The sequence below is a fragment of the Ciconia boyciana genome, chromosome 24 (genome assembly GCF_034638445.1).
Source record: "Ciconia boyciana chromosome 24, ASM3463844v1, whole genome shotgun sequence".
Lineage (NCBI taxonomy): Eukaryota > Metazoa > Chordata > Aves > Ciconiiformes > Ciconiidae > Ciconia > Ciconia boyciana.
The window spans coordinates 6,082,543-6,100,316 of NC_132957.1; the positions used below are offsets into that span (position 1 = coordinate 6,082,543).

The following is a 17,774-nucleotide window of genomic DNA, read 5'->3' on the forward strand; positions in this document are numbered from 1 at the left end:
TTGGCCCGGACCCCGGCGAGGGGGCAAGCAGCGATGCTGCAGGCAGCGCAGCCCAGCCCTGCGGGAAACAGCCCCGGGGACGCAGCCGCCTCCTGCGGCCCCAGAACCTGCTGAACAAAACCGGACCCGCAGCACCGTTTATTCTTTTTTTAATTATAATCCAAATTGTAACACTGCCGTAAAATGCCCCTAACAATACGGAATAGGAAATGTGTATGTTCCCATAGCATCTGCTTCAGGAATCAGAATGCAATCATACAAAAATAGAAAATAGGGTATTTTTTAATATATATATTATATATATGATATTTATATAAAGGCAATAGCTTCTCGGAGTCAGAGATGAGATGGTATTTACACAGGTGACAACACACAAAATGAGAGAAGAAGTAAAAATAAATACAGACAGTGTCGGCAGAGCAGGGGGTGCAGGACGTGGGGGTGGGCAGGGGCCGCGCAGCCGAGGGGGAGCCGGGCTGGGGGTCCCCGGGGGGGCGGGCAGGGCCATCGCCCTCTCCTGTCCCCCTCCACCGAGCCGTGCTCCCCGCGGCCACCCCGGCCCCACGGCGGCTCTGCAGCGCGGTCAGGAGCTGAGCACCAACCCGGGGCACCGCACAGCTGCTTCGCCCAGCACCGGCCCTGGAAATGCCTCAGGGGGCCGCGGACCCCCCCTTTCCCCAGCAGCCCGGGCTGCTTTCAAAGCGGTTTTTGGCAGGGCGGGATGAAGAGGGCTCTGGGCAGGGGCACCTGCAGCAGCGGTGGGCTCGGCCGGCCTGGGGGGACGGCCGTGCCCCCGGTCAGGGCTGCCACGGCCCACGATGGGCAGCGCTGCTCAGCCTCCATCGCACCAGCCCACCGGGCGCTGGCGTCGCCTCCGAAGATGGGTGGGAGCCTGGTCTGAACGGGCCCGGGAAAGCCTAAACTGAAATCCGTTTTAACATACACATGCTAAAACTTTGGAAAAAATAACATACATATATATATATACATATATATATATATATATTTGTATATATATATATAAAATCTCTATCTGTCTCCAATCTGATGCAGTGCCGTGCTGCCTCTCCTGCCGCTGGCAGCCGGGGCTGAGCCCCTCCGGGGAAGGCAAAGGCACAGATTCCCTCTAGACCTCAAGGTCCCGGCCAGAAATGTCAGCAGAGTACTGAGAATTCAATCCAAAAATAAATAGGCCCAGGGCTGCCGGCCAAGGACACGCGGGGGAGCCCAACGCGTGGCAGCACGGACACCCCCTCAGCTGTACGGGCCGTACGAGCGGCGGCAGCGGGCGGCAGAGAGCTCTGCCCGGCACCGGGCAGGCACCGGAGCATCCCTGGGGTGGCTCGGCATCGCTCTGGCCACATGGGCTGGCAGCTCCCTGCCCTGCTCCCCAGCCGGCAGGACCGAGAATCGGGCCCCCTGCGACTGCATAACATACACAGGTATAAATAAGGATCTTTTTATCTTAATAAATATCAGGTATATGGTTTGTACAATATACACATAATGCCCCTGTCTCCTGGGTCCGGCCTCGCGGCGAGGGAGGATTCACACGTAGTTCTCTTCGGCATTGTCCGTCTCCGGGGAGAATTTGGCCACAGCTGGAAACGGAGCAGGAGAAGGGGAGAAGCGGTGAGGGGGGTGCGAGGGGCGGCCGGCCGCTGTGGGTCCGAGCCCGCTCCCCCCACCACCCGCCCCCAGAACACCCCGCTCACCCGAGCAGCTCCCGGAGTGGCGCACGCCGATGGAGCGGCCGCGGTGGCAGGTGGCCCGCCGGAGGTGGCACGCCGAGGGGTAGGTGACGTTGTTGTTGCCGCAGAGGGCGTGGTCCAGGCTGGTGGGCTCGGGGCAGGGAGCCGTCCGGCACATCACGCAGTGGGCGCTGCCCGTCTGGTCCACCACGCAGGTGTGGGTGCCGGGGCACACCACGCTGGAGCAGGACTCTGCGAGGAAGCACACGCGGCCGTGGCTGAGCCTCCCCGGCTGGGCTGAGGCAGGGACGGCCGCCCTTCCTCCCGCAGCTCCTCCGACCCCAGGGAAACCCCGGCAGCTCGGGCCCCCTCCCGCCTTCAGCTACCGGGGCGCGGAGCGGAGCCAGGGGCTGGGGGGGTCCCAAGCTCCCCCATCGCCACCGCTCCCGGGGACAGGAGCTGGCAGGGGCCGACGTCCCAGGTGCGAGGGACCGCGTGGCCCCGCAGCCCTCGGGCTCGGCCCCAGCCGCAGCCTCGCCGCGCGAGGGAAGCTGACGTCCAGCTGCGGAGCCTGCGAGCGTGGGGCTGAGCCCGGCTTGGCGCGGTGGGACCTGGCCGGGGCAAGCGGCCCCACGCAGGTGCGTTGGCAGGGGGAGCAGCAGCCGCTCCGGCCAGGCTGGCAGCCACCGCGCCGCACGCCCCGGTGGGAAGGGAAGGGCAGGGTCACCCCGGACCCAGCCCGGCCCCGCGAGCGAGGGTGCGCAGGGGCGGAGGGAGCCTGCGCGGACAGGATCAGGCCCCGCACAGAGCTCTGCCGGGCTGGCGCAGAGCGGGGGTCTCGTGCACCCCGTCCCGTCCCGCAGCAAAACCCCGGGGTCTGTGCGGCCTGCCAGCCCCCCGGCCCCCCCACCCCAGCACAACCCCGCGGCAGCAGCGGGGGCACGGCGAGACCCGCAGCGCTCCCCGGACGCCATAAACACTTCGCAACACCGTCCCTCCTCCTTCCTCTCTTTCCCTGCCGGATTGGAAGGAGATTTGGCATCTGCAACTCCCAGCTCGCAACTCACATTTCTTGCCCCACATTCCCCTGTGCAGTCCAGAGCTTGACAGGCAAAGCATTTCAGAGAGGAGGGCTGGCAAAAATAATCATAATAATTCTGACAGTTCTTGGCAGGGCAAGGAGGATTGCTGCTCTCTTTAACAAAACAACAGAAAAAGGGGCTCGATGTTTGTAAGTGACATTTTACGGGCTGTTATTCCTCAGCCCGTGGCGAGGCTAAACCCCCGGCGCACTGACGGGCTGCATCGACATCGCAGGCGGCTCCGCTGCCGCGGCCCCACTGGGGTGGCCGGGCCGGGGCCCTGGGCGGCCGGCGGGTGCCAGCCGGGCGGGTGCCAGCTCGGAGCCGCTCCAGCCAGCTGCCGGCAGCGCAGCGAGGGCGATGCCGAGGGACGTGACTGGCCAGGGACGTGGGCCAGGGGCCGCTGCTGCCCATCGGCACCGGACTGGCTGCGGAGCAATGCCCCCTCACCCGAACCCCGCGTGCCGCAGGCAAAGCCCTGCGCCGGGGCAGACCTTCTCTTGCCGGGCGCAGCCAAGGCGGGGCACCAGCTACAAACCCTCCGTGCCGTGCTGGTGGAGCCTCCGGCCTCGGGGGCGATGGGAGCAGCCAGTGCTCTGGCTCCAACCCAGGACTCGCTGCCCACGGGGGTGGGTGGAGAACAGGGGAGACCCGGCTTCCCGGGTGGGAGAGGGGGGGACGTGCCCGGACGTGCCCGCACAACGCGGCGGGGTGGCCCTTTCTCGCGGTGCGCCAGGAGAGCCGGCGAGCACGTGGGCCTGGGGACCCACGCTGCCGTTCATCTCTTTCCACACGGGCACAGCTCGGACCGGTCCCACGCGGAGCTGGGAGCACAGGAGCCACAGGGGATGGGAACGGGACAGGGACGGGACGGGGTGGGGGCAGGACCAGACCTACTTTTGCATTTGCCCTGGTACATCACTTCGAGGTCGGGGTGGTCTCTGCACTTGGCCGTCAGCAGGTCACACTCGTCTCGGTAGGTGTAGCCGTCGGAGCCGCAGACCTGCAGCTTGCGGGGCAGGCTGGAGCAGTCGGGGGCACAGGCGCACTGGGGACGCCCGTGCTTCATCTTGCAGACCTTGTCGGGGCCGCAGACCACCCCCTCGCAGCTCTCTGGGGACAGAGGGGAGCAGCACGTGAGGAAGCGGCAACGGCTGCCACCACGAAGGGAGGATCCGTCCTGCCCGGGCTGGCCGGCACCCTGGCCCCATGGCCACACGGGGTGGGCACCGACCGGGACGGGGCCAGCATCAGCCCTCAGGGTCCCGAATCGCTCCTGGGGTCACAACACGCACGCTGACGCCGAGCTGCCCCGAGCAGCATCTGGATCTGCTCAGCTCCGCCAAGGAGCAGGTCGTTGGCTGCAGCTCCGCGCGATCATCCAGCGCTCGCCCCAGCCAGAGCCCCGGCCCTCCACTCAGCACCAGCTAGCTCATTTCTATGTATTTATTTTTTGGAAGGAGACGTTTCTTTTTCTTGTGCAATGGAAAATCTATCTCCGCAAGGCCCCAGCTCCTCCAGAAGGAACTGGGCTTCGCAAGTTGTCTGGGCAATCAAGAACGCCGCTTCCACCAGACAATACCCAGCCCTGTTTCGCTCCGGGCCTCCGTGACTTGAACACAAGAGCGGGATGCAGCAGCGAGCGCAGATCCCCAGACAGGCGGACGCTTTGTCCCCCGGGTCGCCTCCCAGCCAGCACGGAGGCTGGGTTCAGAGGGTCCCGCCAGTGCCCGGCGCTGCCCCGGGGCCGTGCCCACGCTGGCGGGGATGGAGAGGGGCCGCCGGCTCCAACCAGGGGCCCATCCCGGACGCCGGGGCCTCCGCGGGGAGAGGCAAAGGGGGTCGGCCCCCAGCCCATGGGGGGGACGGGGGCTTCTGGCTGGGGCAGCCGGAAGGCCCTCACCCCAAAGGGACCCTTTGCCCCCCGAGCTCCCCAGGACACGGGCGATGCCGCAGTTGGGGGGTGCAGGGCTGCCGCTGGATGCAGGGACGCGGCTCCACCAGCACCCGCAGGGAGAAAGGCCGGGCAGGACCCAGAAACTTCCCGAGACAGGGATTCACCCCCAAGCCAGAGGGATTCCCGCAGACAGGGTGTGTGCTGGGAGCTGTTGGGAGGTATGGGGGGGGGGGGGGGGGATTTCCCTGTGGGAGACGGGTCATTTTGGGAGACGGGGTGGGGGGGAGGAGGAGGAGGAAGGGGAAATTCCCCGTCTGCTTGGCCCAGCTCTCCCCAGGGGAAATTCCCTGGTGGGAGACAGACAGTTTCCTGGTTTGCTCACTGATTTCCATAGCTGGGGCCTGTCCAAGGGAAGGGGAGAGCAGCAGGCTGAGCCCCGGCAGCATCTCTGCCGAGAGCCGCAGGGATGAGACCCTGGGACAGAGGGGCACGACCCACGCCCCAGGGCTGCTAGAGCAAGCGGGACCCTCGTTGCACTCTGCTGTGGGACGCTGCCGCCAGCACGGCAGGGTCCGGCCACCCGGACCGCCTCAGCAAGGGAGGGAGGTGGCGGGGCCACGGGCCCGTGACCCCGACCCCGCAGCCCAGCTCTCCCCCCCCTGCACCAGGTCCCCGGGGGGGGGGGACACACACACCGTGTCCCCAGCAGCTGGAGCCAGGAATTTTGCCTCCCCCCCGGAGGCCGGTTGCGGAGCCCCCAGGGTCTGGCCAGCACCTTCCCGTGGGGCTCGGCCTCCCTGGCTGCTGGCGCAGGGCTGGTGGCTGCAGCCCACTTTATCCTGGAGTAACCTCTCCCGGCCCCGCGAGCCCCGGGAGCAGGAGCACAGCTCTTCTCATCCGCCCTTTTCCAAGGCCTCCGGCTCGCTGGAGCCCGGTGGGGAGCAGCACCAGCTCCATCTGGACGGGAGAGGCAGGGGCTTTCTGAAGGGTGGGGAGTCGCGGTGTACGTGCCGGCCGGGCTCTCCGGCGGTTTCAGCAAAGGTCCTGCTCCCAGAGCCCGATGATCCCCAGGAGCCGCGGTCCCCGCTGCGGTCTGTGGCTGCCGGCAGCCCCGCCGTGTCCCCCAGCCTCCCCGCAGAGGCGAGGGCAGACCCCTGGGACAAGGGCTGCCTGTCCCCACCGTGCTCCGCCTGGGCACAGGGGGAGCCGCGCTCCCCGGCCGGCCCCTGGAGAGGGTCCCAGTGCCGCCAGCACCCACCAAGCAGGGCCAGCCTGCCCAGCCGCTGTGGGGCCGAGCCCATGGTGGGAGATGGGGCAGAAAGCCAGGGCCAGGACCTCATTCAGCCTTCAGCTGGCACGGTGAGACACCGAGCCTCACCAGGATGGGGCCAAGGAGCAGCCGGGGTGGCAGTGCTGGGGGGTGCAGAGGGGCTGGAGAAGCAGTTTTGTTAAGAGCCTTTCCCCCCCCCCCCCTTTAAGCAAATAACAACGTGACCTTCCAAAGACCTGCTCCTGCCTACTGCGGTCAGCAGGTCCTCGAGCCATGTTCTCACACGGCCACGCAAGTGCAACTGGGGGATCCGCGCCTCTGGTGCAGGCCAAAACATCTGGCGGGGCTGGAACTCACAGCTGGAGAGTTTCCACTTCTGGAACTGCCCGTTACATAAAGCCATTTCACACACACGCTGGGAGGAGGCAGGGGGAGCAGAGGGGAAGAAATAGATCTTTTTTCCTTAAAAAAAACCACAACCCCCAACTTAAGAAGTTTCCCTCTGAGCAGACCTGGCGAAGGCAGGGGCAGGAGGCCCCAGGCACAGCAGAGTTAACCTGGGAACAGGGAGCCCCAGCTCGGCTCCTTGCACTCGGGCTGCCCAGCCAAGACCCAGGTCACGCATCCCACTCCGCCGAGTGGGATACAAAAATACACACAAAGCGAGAGCTGCCAGGGGACGGAGGCTGTCCCGTGAGCCCTGGCCCCGTGACAGTACCCATCCTGGAGCTGCAGCAGCAGGAGCACGGGGTCGGCGGTCCCTGGGGTCCCTGTGCCGTCCCAGACGGCCCAGAAGGGCACTGGAGAGCCCTGCCTGGTGAGGGCAGCCCAGCCCCATCGCTGCTGCTTCACCTGTAGCTGCGGGCTCCGAGCACCCTCCCCAGGGCTCCAAGCGTCCTCCCGGAGCAGAGCTCAGCCCTGCCGCACCCGCTCACCCCACGGCCACGCTCACCTTTGCAGGGGTGGCAGGTCACCAGCCCCAGGAAGCCCAGCAGGCTGATCTTGTTGCCTGGGTAGGTGTAATTAGACCAAGCCACGTCCACGTTGCCGTTGGCACAGCATTCCTCCCACGTCACGCCTGTCTTCAGGATCATGGTGCACTTGGCCTCCTTCCCCTGCTGCAGCCAGCAGATCCCACCTGCGGAGAGGGCAGAGGGTGAGGGGTCCCCACTGTGCCGTGCCACCACACGAAGGGCAGCGAGACCTCGGCTGTGGCCGGGCCACCCGCACGGCAGACACATGGGGACCGCACCAGTGCCCGGGAAGGGTCAGTATGGGACGAGCTGGGGAACCTAAAAAGGCTCTGTGCTGGCTCCCTCCTCTCCTGCGGAAGAAGGGCAGTCCCGGAGCAGGCGTCCCTGGGGGGCCCCGGCACAGTGCGACAGCTCTGTGCCCGCACTGCCGGCCCAGAGCCCCGGGGTTCCGGCAGCCCGGCTCCTCTGGCAACAGGCTCCAAACCCAGTGCTGGGACCGCAGGGACACACCAGCAATCCCAGCACTCGCAACCGATGCTCTGGGAGACGTGCAGCCAGGATGCGGGCTTGCAGCTTACCGTCTTACTCTGCCCTCTCTGCCTGCATCCCTGCCCAACTCCTGCCTGAGCCCACAGAGGGGAGGCTCCAGCCCCCACCCCGTCCCCGCAGGGCCCCGCTTTGGGTGTCCGATAGGCACCTGTGCTGCGAGGGCTGGATCCCCAGCGTGCGCCGGCGGCCCCACGGAGGGACAGGGACCATCCCTGTGGCACGGGGGCCCGACAGCCGTGGCCTTTGCGAGGAGCGGCCGAGCCACCGGCTGGAGCACAGGGCACTTGACACAGCCCTTGGGACGGGGCCAGCCCAGCGGCATCGGATCCCTCTGAGTCAAAAGCTTGTTTGTTCCTTAACCCCACGAGCGAATCAGTTATATTTTTTTTTTGTGAGTGATTCCTTTGCAATTTCCGCCTCTGCAAACCAGCCTCTTCTGACGCTTATTTGGGTTTATGCTCTCATTAGCTGCGCTTGAGGTTTGTTAAACAGCTAAAGATGTGAGAGAGGGATGGGGGAAGGGACAGATCCTGCTGGTGCCAGGCTGGAGTTGCTCCCCTCCAAACCAGGGATTGACCCTGCTCTGAAGCAGGGTCAGCACCCGCCTCGGACCCCAGGTGTGCATCATGTCCGCCCCCCACTTCCCACACACCCGATTTTGGTTCGGCCAAAAGCACATGGGGCTCCTGGCCTGGCCATGGCCAGCGACAGCTCCGCAGGGCAGCCGTGAACGGAGCAAGCCCTCAGGCTGTGGGAACCTGTGGCCTGGACACCTCTGGAAGCAGCAGCCGGGCCAACACACCTCTGGCATTGGTGGGTTCATCCCCCATGGATTTGTCTAATTGCTCTTTCAAGCCCATTTCTCCTTTACAACACCCCGCGGCCCCAATTCCCCCACAGTACCAAGCTCCCCGGGAGCCGTGTGCTGGCTTTGGACCGTGCTCGCCCCGCAACTGCTGCCCATGGGCACAGCCGCCCGCACAGCGATGCCACCCGCAACAGCACGGACCCACGCACCCCCTGCCCTCAGGTCCAGCCTCCAGGCGCAGCCCTGGTCAGCAGCAGCAGGGCAGCCGCTGCCTCCCGAGCCGTGCTGGGGTGCGGGGACCCCGACAAGGGATGTGCTTCAGGCAGGGGGGTCGGAGCCCACCCGCCCTGTGAGCGGAGCCAGGCGGCTGCAGGCCAGAGGGGGCCAGCGCGGGGCTCTCGGGGCGCCCCATCCTCGGCACCCCAGCCCCGAGGGTGCAGCGCTCCCGCGCTCGGCGTGGCTGGAGGACCCGGGCTCTGCCCAGGGAGGACGCAGCGTGATCCTGCCCGGGGCCTTCCAGCACTTGTACTCGACCCTGCGAAGCAGCAAGCAGAAATCCCAGGGGCTGGGGCGATGCCAAACGCAATCCCGGGGGCTGCAGCAGCACAAGGGGCCTCGCGGGAGCCTCCCCCGTCCTTCGGGGCATCCTGACCTGCCGCTATCCCGGGAGCGCAGCGCCTGCCCACGCTGGCAGGCAGCGATGGAGACAAATGGGACCGCGTGAGGGGGAAGACGGAAACTCCAGCACCGCTGCGGGAGAGCCGACGCTGGCAGTAGCAGCCACGGCTCTGCGGCGCTGGGAAGGGCTGCTGGAGTCCCGGACCAGGGTCCCGGCCGGCCTGGGTGCCGGGATGGGTTCCCTGCGAGGAAACAGCTACCAAAGAGCCCAGACGCCTCCCAAGCGCCCACGAGAGCTGCCAGCTCGGTCAGCCGAACCGGGAGGGGTTCGAGCTGCAAATTCCACACCCAGATCACGAACGGGCCGCCGTTCCCAGTTCTTCCTACCCGGCTCGGAAAGCTCCGGAGCGCAGCTCCCTGCCCCCCAGCCTGGGGAGAGGGACCCCCTCGCAGGCAGCCGTCCTGGGAGCAGCACGGGGGGGCCGGCGGGGCCGGCCAGGCTGTTGCCCCATCCCAGGGCACCCGGGGCCGCGCGATGCCAGGGTCGGGCACCAGCACCGCCACGGTACCGGACGTGGCAGCGGGGCCACGGGGGACCCTGGGCACCCGCTCCCGCTGCGGCAGCCCCGGGACCGAGCCCGATGGAGGCGGCTGCCTCCAGGGAGGGGCAGCCGGGGGACAGGGGCCACCTGAGCGGCACCGCCGGGCACCGGGCACGGCTCCGCCGCCACCCGCGCGCCTCCCGGTGCAACGGGTCTCGGCCGCCGAGCGCCCAGCCCCGCAGCCCGCACCCGCCCGGCCGGGGCGGCGGCCGCCGGGAGGGACGGGGGCGGGGGATAGCGGCGCCCGGGGGGGGGGGGGGGGGCGCAGCCCCGTAACGGCGCCGGGACCCCGGGCCGCCCCTGCCCCAAGCACCTGCCGCCGGGGCCGGGCCGGGGCGCGGCGGGGAGTGGCGGCACCGACGGCCCGGGGCGGCGGACGGAGCGGGCGGCCGCCGGCGGCAGCCCCGGTGCCCCCCGCCCCCACCGGGACCCCCCCCTCCCCCGGCCCGGGCGGCACTCACCGTGCGCGGCGGCGGCGGGGCTGCAGAGGGCGAGCAGGCAGAGCGCCAGCCGCAGCGGCATGGCCGGGCCGGGGCGGCGGGACGGGCCGGGACGCTCCGGTGACCTGTTGCCTGTGCGGCGGCGGCGGGGCCGGCCGCGCTATAAAGCGGCGGGGCGGCGTGAATCACCGGGCGGGGCGGCGGCGGGGGGCCGCGGCCGGGGCGGGGGCAGCGGGGCGGGGGGCACGGCGGCGGGTAAGTGCGGGGGCGAGGGGACGGGTGCGGAGAGCTGGGGTGCGGGGCGGGAGGGTGGAAACCGGGGTGCAAGCGGGGCGGCGGGGGCGGGGTGGCGGCGAGGGTCCGCTCGTCGCCGCCTGCGGGTGCCGGGCGGGCGAGGGCGGGGGTGTCGGGGTGGGGATGGGTCCGTGTGGCCTCCAGACCGAGCGGGGGGTTGGGGGGGCCGGCACCGCGCCGCTGGACCGCGCCGGGATGGAGACGGGGAGGGGAAGGTTTGGGGGTGCCCCCAGTGCTCGGGGTGCGGGGGCGGCGGCGCCCAGCAGCGGAGCAGGGGCCGGGGCAGGGAGGGCAGGGAGGCGTCCCGGGAGGGCCCGAGGCGTGGGGGGCCGCTGGGGCCTGGGCGCTGCCCAGAGCAGCCCCCCTGCCCAACCCTGTCCTTCCCGCACGCCGCTCCTTCCCCACCCACCCATCCTCGCATGAACCCTCCGTCTGCCTCCTCCCACCCTCCTCCTCCTCCCCACGGCAGCCCCGTCTGGCAGCAGAGTTACAGTAAGGTCTGTGTCATGTGGCTCCTTTCATCTTTGCTCCCTAAACACCGGCGCAGCTCCGCCGGCAGCCCAGCATCACCCACACCGCGCCGGGAGGGAAACTGAGGCATCGCTGGGTCCCGCTGCCTCGAGGTGCGTGAGCCCTTGTCTGGGCGAGCCATGCAAGGTGAGGAGGGGAAGGAGAAGAGCTGGGGGGGGGGGGATGTACCCCCCCATGGCACACACCGTCACTGTCCTCCCCACACGTCCCCATCGCTGCTAAGGCTGCTCCGTCCTGGCTCCCGACCGTGTGCCGGCCCCTGCACGGCGCGGCCTGGGCTGGGGAACCGCAGCTCTGCCGCTGCTGCCAGGCTTCGGGGGGCTCCCGTCAGGACGGGAGCGGGCAGGGGGGGCCGCGGGCTGCGGGGAGCCCAGGGCAAGGCGGGCCTTGCTCCCTGCTCGGTGCCGCCCCGCAGGGATCCCCCACCCGTCTGCCAGGGGGGTCGGGGCACAGCCAGGGCCCCCCGTCCGTCACCCCGCTCCCCGGGCAGAGCGCGGGGGACACGGGGCTCTCTGCCTGCCCCTGCTCCTCCTGCTGCAGCCCAGGGCCCTTCTCCAGCCCCGTGAACTTCTGTGTCCGTCTCCCGGCCGTGCAGCTGAGGAACGTTTTACCCTTTGCACTGGCCTCAGCTGAGGTCATGTTTTCGGCAGAACTGAGCTGGGTTCTTTCAGGAGAGGGGCCCCGGCCGGAGGGCCCGGGGGACCTTGCACCACCCCTCCGGCCCAGCAGCAGCCTCCTCGCTCCGAGCCGGTGCCAGCACAGCATGAGCAGCTCGGTTTGGCGCGGGATGGGGCTGGACGCAGCTTTGGTCCAGCGAGACGCGGAGCAGCCCGGGTCCCATGACCGGGGGGGGGGAGCAGGGGGCGATGCCAGCAGCCAGCGCAGGCAGAGCAGTCGTGTCCGCTGGCACCACCACGTCCCCGTCCCTCCCTCCGTCCTAAGGACAAGTCCCAGGGAAGGGCAGCGGGTTGGCCCTCCACCAAGGTGGATCTTCCCCCTCTTCTCCCTGTACAGCCCCTTGCACCCCCAGGGAGGGGACAGGAAAGGGGAGGGCTGGGGTTTTACCCCAGGTGGCATCGGTGCAAACCGCAGGGCTTCGGCGGAGGAGCCCTCGGGCCCTGCAGTGCCACGGCACCTCTGGGCAGCGCGTGGATGGGGCAGGGAGCCCCGCCACGAGGGACAGCGAAGGCTCTGCCGTCCTGGGGAGGACGGACGGAGCCGGCAGCCCCCAGCTGCGCAGGCTCCTGGCGTGCTGCTGGCCCCGGGCTGGGCAGCGCTGCTCCCTTTCCCGTCCCTGTCCCTGTTCCCAGCTGGCGTGACCCCCGGCTCGCTCTGCCGGCCTCGGAGCAATTGCCCATGTAAGGGCAGAGGGCCGGGGAGCCAAATCCCCAAGCTGGATTTCAATGAGTGAGCGGGTGGTGATGCACTCGCTCACATGCTCCAGGATGCAAGAGGAGCTTGCAGAGGCCAGGAAGGGATTTTCCCTGGCTGCGAGCAGCGTTGCACAACCGGCCGGCTCTGGCAGGGAAGGGGTCGGACCTCGCTCCGGAGCAGCAGGGCTGCCGCATCTGGAAGGGAGCAGCCGGGCTCCCGCTCCGCCTGACGTGGGGGCAGGAGGAGCCTGGAGGCTGGGAGGGAAGCGGGTCGGGCTCCTTCCCCGGAGCCAGCGTATCTTGGCGCTGCCTCGAGAAGGCCTGCCGGTGCCCAGGGGCTCGGAGCCCCGCCGAGGCCGCCCTGCTCCCAGCAAAGCCGTGCCGGGGGGCTCTGCTCGCCCCCTGCCCCGGCTTCGGCTCCGGCAGCCCTGGGAAGCGCCGTCCTGCCGTGGGCAGGGAAGCGGCTTGCCCACGGTCATGCCTCGGGCGGGGGCTAAGGCTGGTTCTCAAGCAAAGCTGGGAGCAAAACTTCACCAACCAGTCTGCCGCACGTGGGGTGATGCCACCTCCCCGCTCCCCTCCGCTCCCACGGATGGCCCGGGCGGTAACCGAGCCCCAGCAGCACCCGCAGAGCGAGGGGGGGAGAGGAGCCAGGCTAGGAACCGCGGAGAAACCAGCCCTGCCGTGGCAGCAGCACCCCAGGAGAATCAAAGGAGCCCGTGGGCCGGGCAGGGGGCTGGGGGCGGCGGGAGGAGCTGGAGCGGGGACAAAGGAGCTCTTTGCAGCCGCACTGAATGGCAGCCTCACATCTGACCTTTCCGTCTGGGTGCTGGTATTGTGCTGGGTCAGGCGGCTTCCCCCTACGGTTCGAGCTGCAGCAAGATTTCAGGCTGAGGTTCAAGAGCCAACCATCCTCCCCCCAAAACCCTGGCTGCTTCGTTCTCCTCCTGAACTGCTGCGCTCCTTTAAGGAGGGAATCTCGCCTCTCTCATCAGTTCAGGCTAATTAAACTCTGCTAAACCAATTAGAGCTGCAATTTGCAACAAGACATTCAATTGAGAAATGCTTCTCGCAGAGCCCAGGGTCAGGGCGCAGGCAAAAGAGCAAAGGTTTCATATTGACAGCGTGGACCCGCTGGCAGGCGTTGGGCAGGTCCCTGGACGTCTTTTGGTCGCCGTTTCCCCCTCGGAGCGAAGCGATCCCGGCCCCATCACGCTCGCCATTGCAGCGGGACTCCCACCTTTCTCCCATGCAAGCGGAGGTGCTGCCAAACGCCCCAGCAGCGTCCGCAGGGAGCGGGACGTTCCCGCAGCCCAAGGCACTGCCCGAGCTCAGGCGTAGCCACGGGGCCACGGGAACCCAGAAACCCCCGGGGATGGGAGTTTCGGTGCAGCGGGACCAGCTCCTTATCTGCTGAAGGTCGGCACCAAAGCGCAGCGAGAACCCAGCGAGCGGGAACCAGGCGAAGCTCGACCCGAGCCTCAGTCTCCCCCTCCACGAGCGCCCCTCGGAGCACGTGGCGAGTCGCTGGTGTGAGGCGCGAGCTGAAGGCATGGCCCCGGTGCTGGGGGCAGCACCAGCTCCGCAGCCCCGCGGCACACGGCCCCTCCGCCCCGGTGGGGAGCTGCCCCTCGAGGTGCGGAGCTGCTGCCGGCAGCTCTGACCCTGGGGCTGGATTTTCTCTGCCGTGCCCGCGTGGCTCCGGCCAGGTAAATCGGAGAGATGCTTGTGGCTCACGGCTGCATCACCAGCGTTGGGGAGAGAGTGGCGGAGCGGCGCGATCCGCACCTCGATGGCCTGGCTGGCCGCACTCCACCCCCAGCGCTGACACGTAGCTTCGCCCCGCGCCCTGGGGCAGCAGCGTCACCGCTCCGTGCCTCAGTTTCCCCATCTGCTGCGGCGAGATAATGCTCCTCTGCTTGATCCTGCACTATCTCACAGGAAGGTTGCAGGGATTAGTTAGCTAATGTTTGCAAGGAGCTTTGAAGATGAAAAGCCGTGAACAAATGCCAAGAAGTGCTGAGCTGGATTCTCCTCGCCGAGTAATCGTTTCATGTTCCTGGGACACTTCCACTTCTGCAGATGAAGGAGGGCAGGGCGGGAGAGCTTGTGTGTGGGGAGGGCAGGGGGGAGGGCGGCTTGCATATCTTCCCAAGACCTGCCCCTCCAAACCTGATCACCCGGCCTGTTTGACTCCTGATCAAACCCAGATCCCTCCCGCTAATGCCGTTCTGCCACCCCCACTGCACCCTGCGAACGCCCGGACCGAGGAGCAGGACTTGCGAGACGGCTTCTCGCAGCGTGCCTTTCCCCTCCCCGCCAGCCTCGCGGCTCTGGCCCCTAACGCAGCATCGCCTGGGCAGTTAACGAACGCACCCTTTACCTCGGCTTCCCGGCTGCCGGCAGGAAAGAGGTTAAACGGCGTGGCACCCGCTGCCCCCCTGCAGCCCCCCCAGCCTGACTCCCTGCCATTTGCTGATGATCTCCGTGCCAGTTTTCAGCGTATTGTAAAAGCGCTTGTATCTCAGGCAATTGGATTTAATTCTTTGGGTAAGATTTCACCAGGAGCGGTGTCAAAGGCTTAATTAAAGCCCAGATCTGTTCCGCTGTCCGCGCCCCCTCTGCACGCCCAGCCACTGAGTCCATCGGGATGGCTCTCGGCTCTCTGCTTTCGGCTGGGCGTGAGGTGCTCCCCGACCTTGCTGCTGCTGCTGCTGCTGCTGCTGCTCGGGGCCCTCTCCCCCTCCCCACCCCTCCCTTGGGTGGCAGATCCTGGCCGGGCCTCAGGGGCTGCCCGGGGGGAGACCCAGACCCCCCCCCCCACCCCCCCCCCCGCTGCTGGCACCCGGCACCGCCCTGTGCACTGCAGGGCCCAGAGCTGCAGGAAGCATCGTCCCAGGGCGGGTTTGCTCCCTCTGCCCTCCTCAGCACCGTTCTCCCGCTCGCCAAGGCTTTGGCTGCCCCCAGCAAGAGCCGCGCTTGCCCAGCGCCTCTTCCCTTCCAAGCGTCTTCGGTTCTGGTGTCCCCAGCTCTGCCCCGTGTCGGATGGAAGATGCTCTGGGCTCCGTCTTTGCTGGGGGAACGCTGGCGCGTGGAGCCAGGAGGTGCGAGCAGCGTGGAGCAGAGACCGGGAAGGCTGGGACGAAGGAAAACGGCAGCCAGAGCCGGGAGGCAGCAGGGACGTCCCGTCCCTTCCCGTCCCATCCCGCAGGACCCTGCTGCCCGACCCAGGAGAAGGAGCCAGGTCCGACAAAGCGCGTTTCCCCTCTCAGTGGAAGAACAGATGTCTCTTTCCTATGGCCTGCAGTCGGCTCTGGTTTTCATCTCTCCTGTCTGTGCACACACAGATTTATAGCTGCCTTAATGAGTTCCTTACAAAACGACCTTGTGGCCCACATGGCTGTCTGAGCCTTGCGGGGGGAGCCGGGGCGAGGGGTCGGCAGGGCTCTACCGGGGCCGGCGAGGCTCACGTCAGCAGCCCCGGACGCCTGCACGCCTGCCGGGGTCCAGCCCGAGCTGGGCGCGCTGTGAGCAGAGCGGGGAGGTGCTGGCTGCACCCAGGGCACGGCGCTGGCCGGGGAGGAAGGAGAGCGGGGCTCCACAGCCCCACACGGCCCCACACGGCCCCACACAGCCCCACACGGCCCCACACGGCCCCACACAGCCCTGCTCAGCCCCACACGGCCCCACACGGCTCCACACAGCCCCACACGGCCCCACACAGCCCTGCTCAGCCCCACACGGCCCCACACAGCCCCACACGGCCCCACACAGCCCCACACGGCCCCACACAGCCCTGCTCAGCCCCACACAGCCCCACACGGCCCCACACAGCCCCACACGGCCCCACACAGCCCTGCTCAGCCCCACACGGCCCCACACGGCCCCACACGGCCCCACACAGCCCTGGTCAGCCCCACACAGCCCCACACGGCCCCACACAGCCCTGCTCAGCCCCACACAGCCCCACACGGCCCCACACAGCCCCGCTCAGCCCCACACGGCCCCACACAGCCCTGCTCAGCCCCACACAGCCCCACGCTGCTGCCAGGGTCACTCCCCGCCGCACCAAGTGCTTCCAAGCAGGGAACACCTTCACGAGGAGGATGATGCAGGGAAACTACCCGTGTACACGCAGGCACAAAACCAGCCGTGTACACGACGCAGCGGGAAGAGCGGCAGGGCATCTCCATCCTCCAGGAAGCCGCTGGGGCAGGCGCGAGGACAACGCTGTGAGCAAATCGGGGCCTTCATCCCACGGGGCAGAGGAGGACGCTGCTTCGAGCGTCCGTGGGGAAGCTGCAGCAGGAATCGCCCCTGTGCCCGGCACCTCCTTGGGAGCGCCTGGCCGCCCCCCGCTCAGCCGTGCTTTCTGTAACCGTCCCTGCAGGAGCTGCAGCGGCTGCCGGGTCTCCAGGCTCGCGCGGCCGGGCTCCGCCACGCGTGACACGCTTCTCTGAGTAACTTTCATGGGCACGCCATGTAAACAAGCCGTGAGTCAGCGGCCGGGCCGGCTGTGCGGTTTCCCCAGTGTAAATGCTTCCTCTGCCGCGGTGGAAGGAAGGACCAAACCGAGCCTCGAGGGAAGAGCTGGCAGTGCCGAAAAACATAATGAAATCGTGTGGGGCTGAACTGGGTCCAGAGGAGCTGAGAGTTGGTAAAACCTCCTGGGTCATTACAGCCTCTCTGGCTCCTCGGAGAGGCTGCGGAGAGGTGCTGCTGGAGGAGGCAGAGCAGCACCCAGAAGGGCCGCGTCTGCCCCGCTGATCCTTGGTCCAGGAGCAACGTGCTGGGTATCCAGATGGGATAGCCGGGCTGCTGGTCACGCTCCTCCGATACCGGCCAGATGGAGGACGCAGACTCAGCTGGCACCTGAGCACGTTGCTTCCGCCTTCCTGCCCGGGGGGTCTTCTCCGGAGTGCTCCTGGAGCCCCACGCCGGCATAACCCAGCCCTCACCACGGGCAGAGCTCGGCTCGGGAAGGGGTGGGAGACGCCGGCCTCGTTCTGCCCATTGGCCCCACCACCAGACGCAGCCCCTGCAGCTGCGTCCCGCTGTCAGTCCGACGGATGAGGACGCAGGGACTGACGGACACCGGAGCACGGGCCCAGGGCTCCGGCGGGAGGCTGGGGCAGCGCTGCCCAGGATGAGGGCAGCGTGTGTGGGAAAGCAAAGGCAAGCGGCTACCGCGCACAGCGGGGCGCAGGCCGCGTGGTAGGCGAGGGCTGATCACAGCCCTCCCGCCGAGGGCCCGGCCTGGCCCCTCTGAGTCGGGGGAGAAGCCGTCCGACCGAGCCACTGGAGGGGCTGATCCTGCCCGCGTCCCGACGCCGTTCCCACAGTCGGACCTCGCAGCACCGGCCCTCGCCGGGAGAAGGTTTCCGCTACGAGCGGCAAGGACAACAGCCGCTGGGGCCGAGGCTGAGCCGAGCCGGGCTGGGGCATCCCGGCCCTGCCAGCCTGGTGGCCCCGCAGGACCCCGGTCCCCGGCTCTCCGCAGCCGGGGGTTCGGCCAGCGAAGGGCAGAGCCCCCGTCCGCCCCACAGCCCTCGTCAGAGGAGAAGCTTGATTGCTTACATGGCCCAGGCTTGCAGTTAGTAGAAAAACAAAACATGTTTTTCATATTAAAATTTCCCTTGAAAAAC

At 67.9% G+C, this 17,774-nt stretch overlaps 1 protein-coding gene across 1 annotated transcript; it reads right to left on the bottom strand.

Annotated features, from left to right (window-relative positions):
- Positions 1-167: 167 nt before the first annotated feature.
- Positions 168-10,096, bottom strand: FSTL3 (follistatin like 3). The gene is made up of 5 exons (XM_072845746.1): positions 9,953-10,096; positions 6,893-7,078; positions 3,671-3,886; positions 1,716-1,943; positions 168-1,601 (listed from the first exon to the last, which is right to left on the bottom strand). Exons 1-5 carry the CDS (start codon positions 10,011-10,013, stop codon positions 1,549-1,551), a joined length of 744 nt encoding a protein of 247 aa, XP_072701847.1. The 5' UTR covers positions 10,014-10,096; the 3' UTR covers positions 168-1,548.
- Positions 10,097-17,774: the final 7,678 nt, after the last annotated feature.

Excerpts from the sequence above, each read along its gene's own strand:
- FSTL3 (XM_072845746.1), bottom strand. The coding sequence starts at position 10,013 with ATGCCGCTGCGGCTGGCGCTCTGCCTGCTCGCCCTCTGCAGCCCCGCC. Across the intron at positions 7,079-9,952 it reads CCCCGCCGCCGCCGCGCACG|GTGGGATCTGCTGGCTGCAG; the intron begins GTGAGTGCCGCC and ends CCCTCTCCGCAG. Across the intron at positions 3,887-6,892 it reads GACCTGCCACCCCTGCAAAG|AGAGCTGCGAGGGGGTGGTC; the intron begins GTGAGCGTGGCC and ends CTCTGTCCCCAG.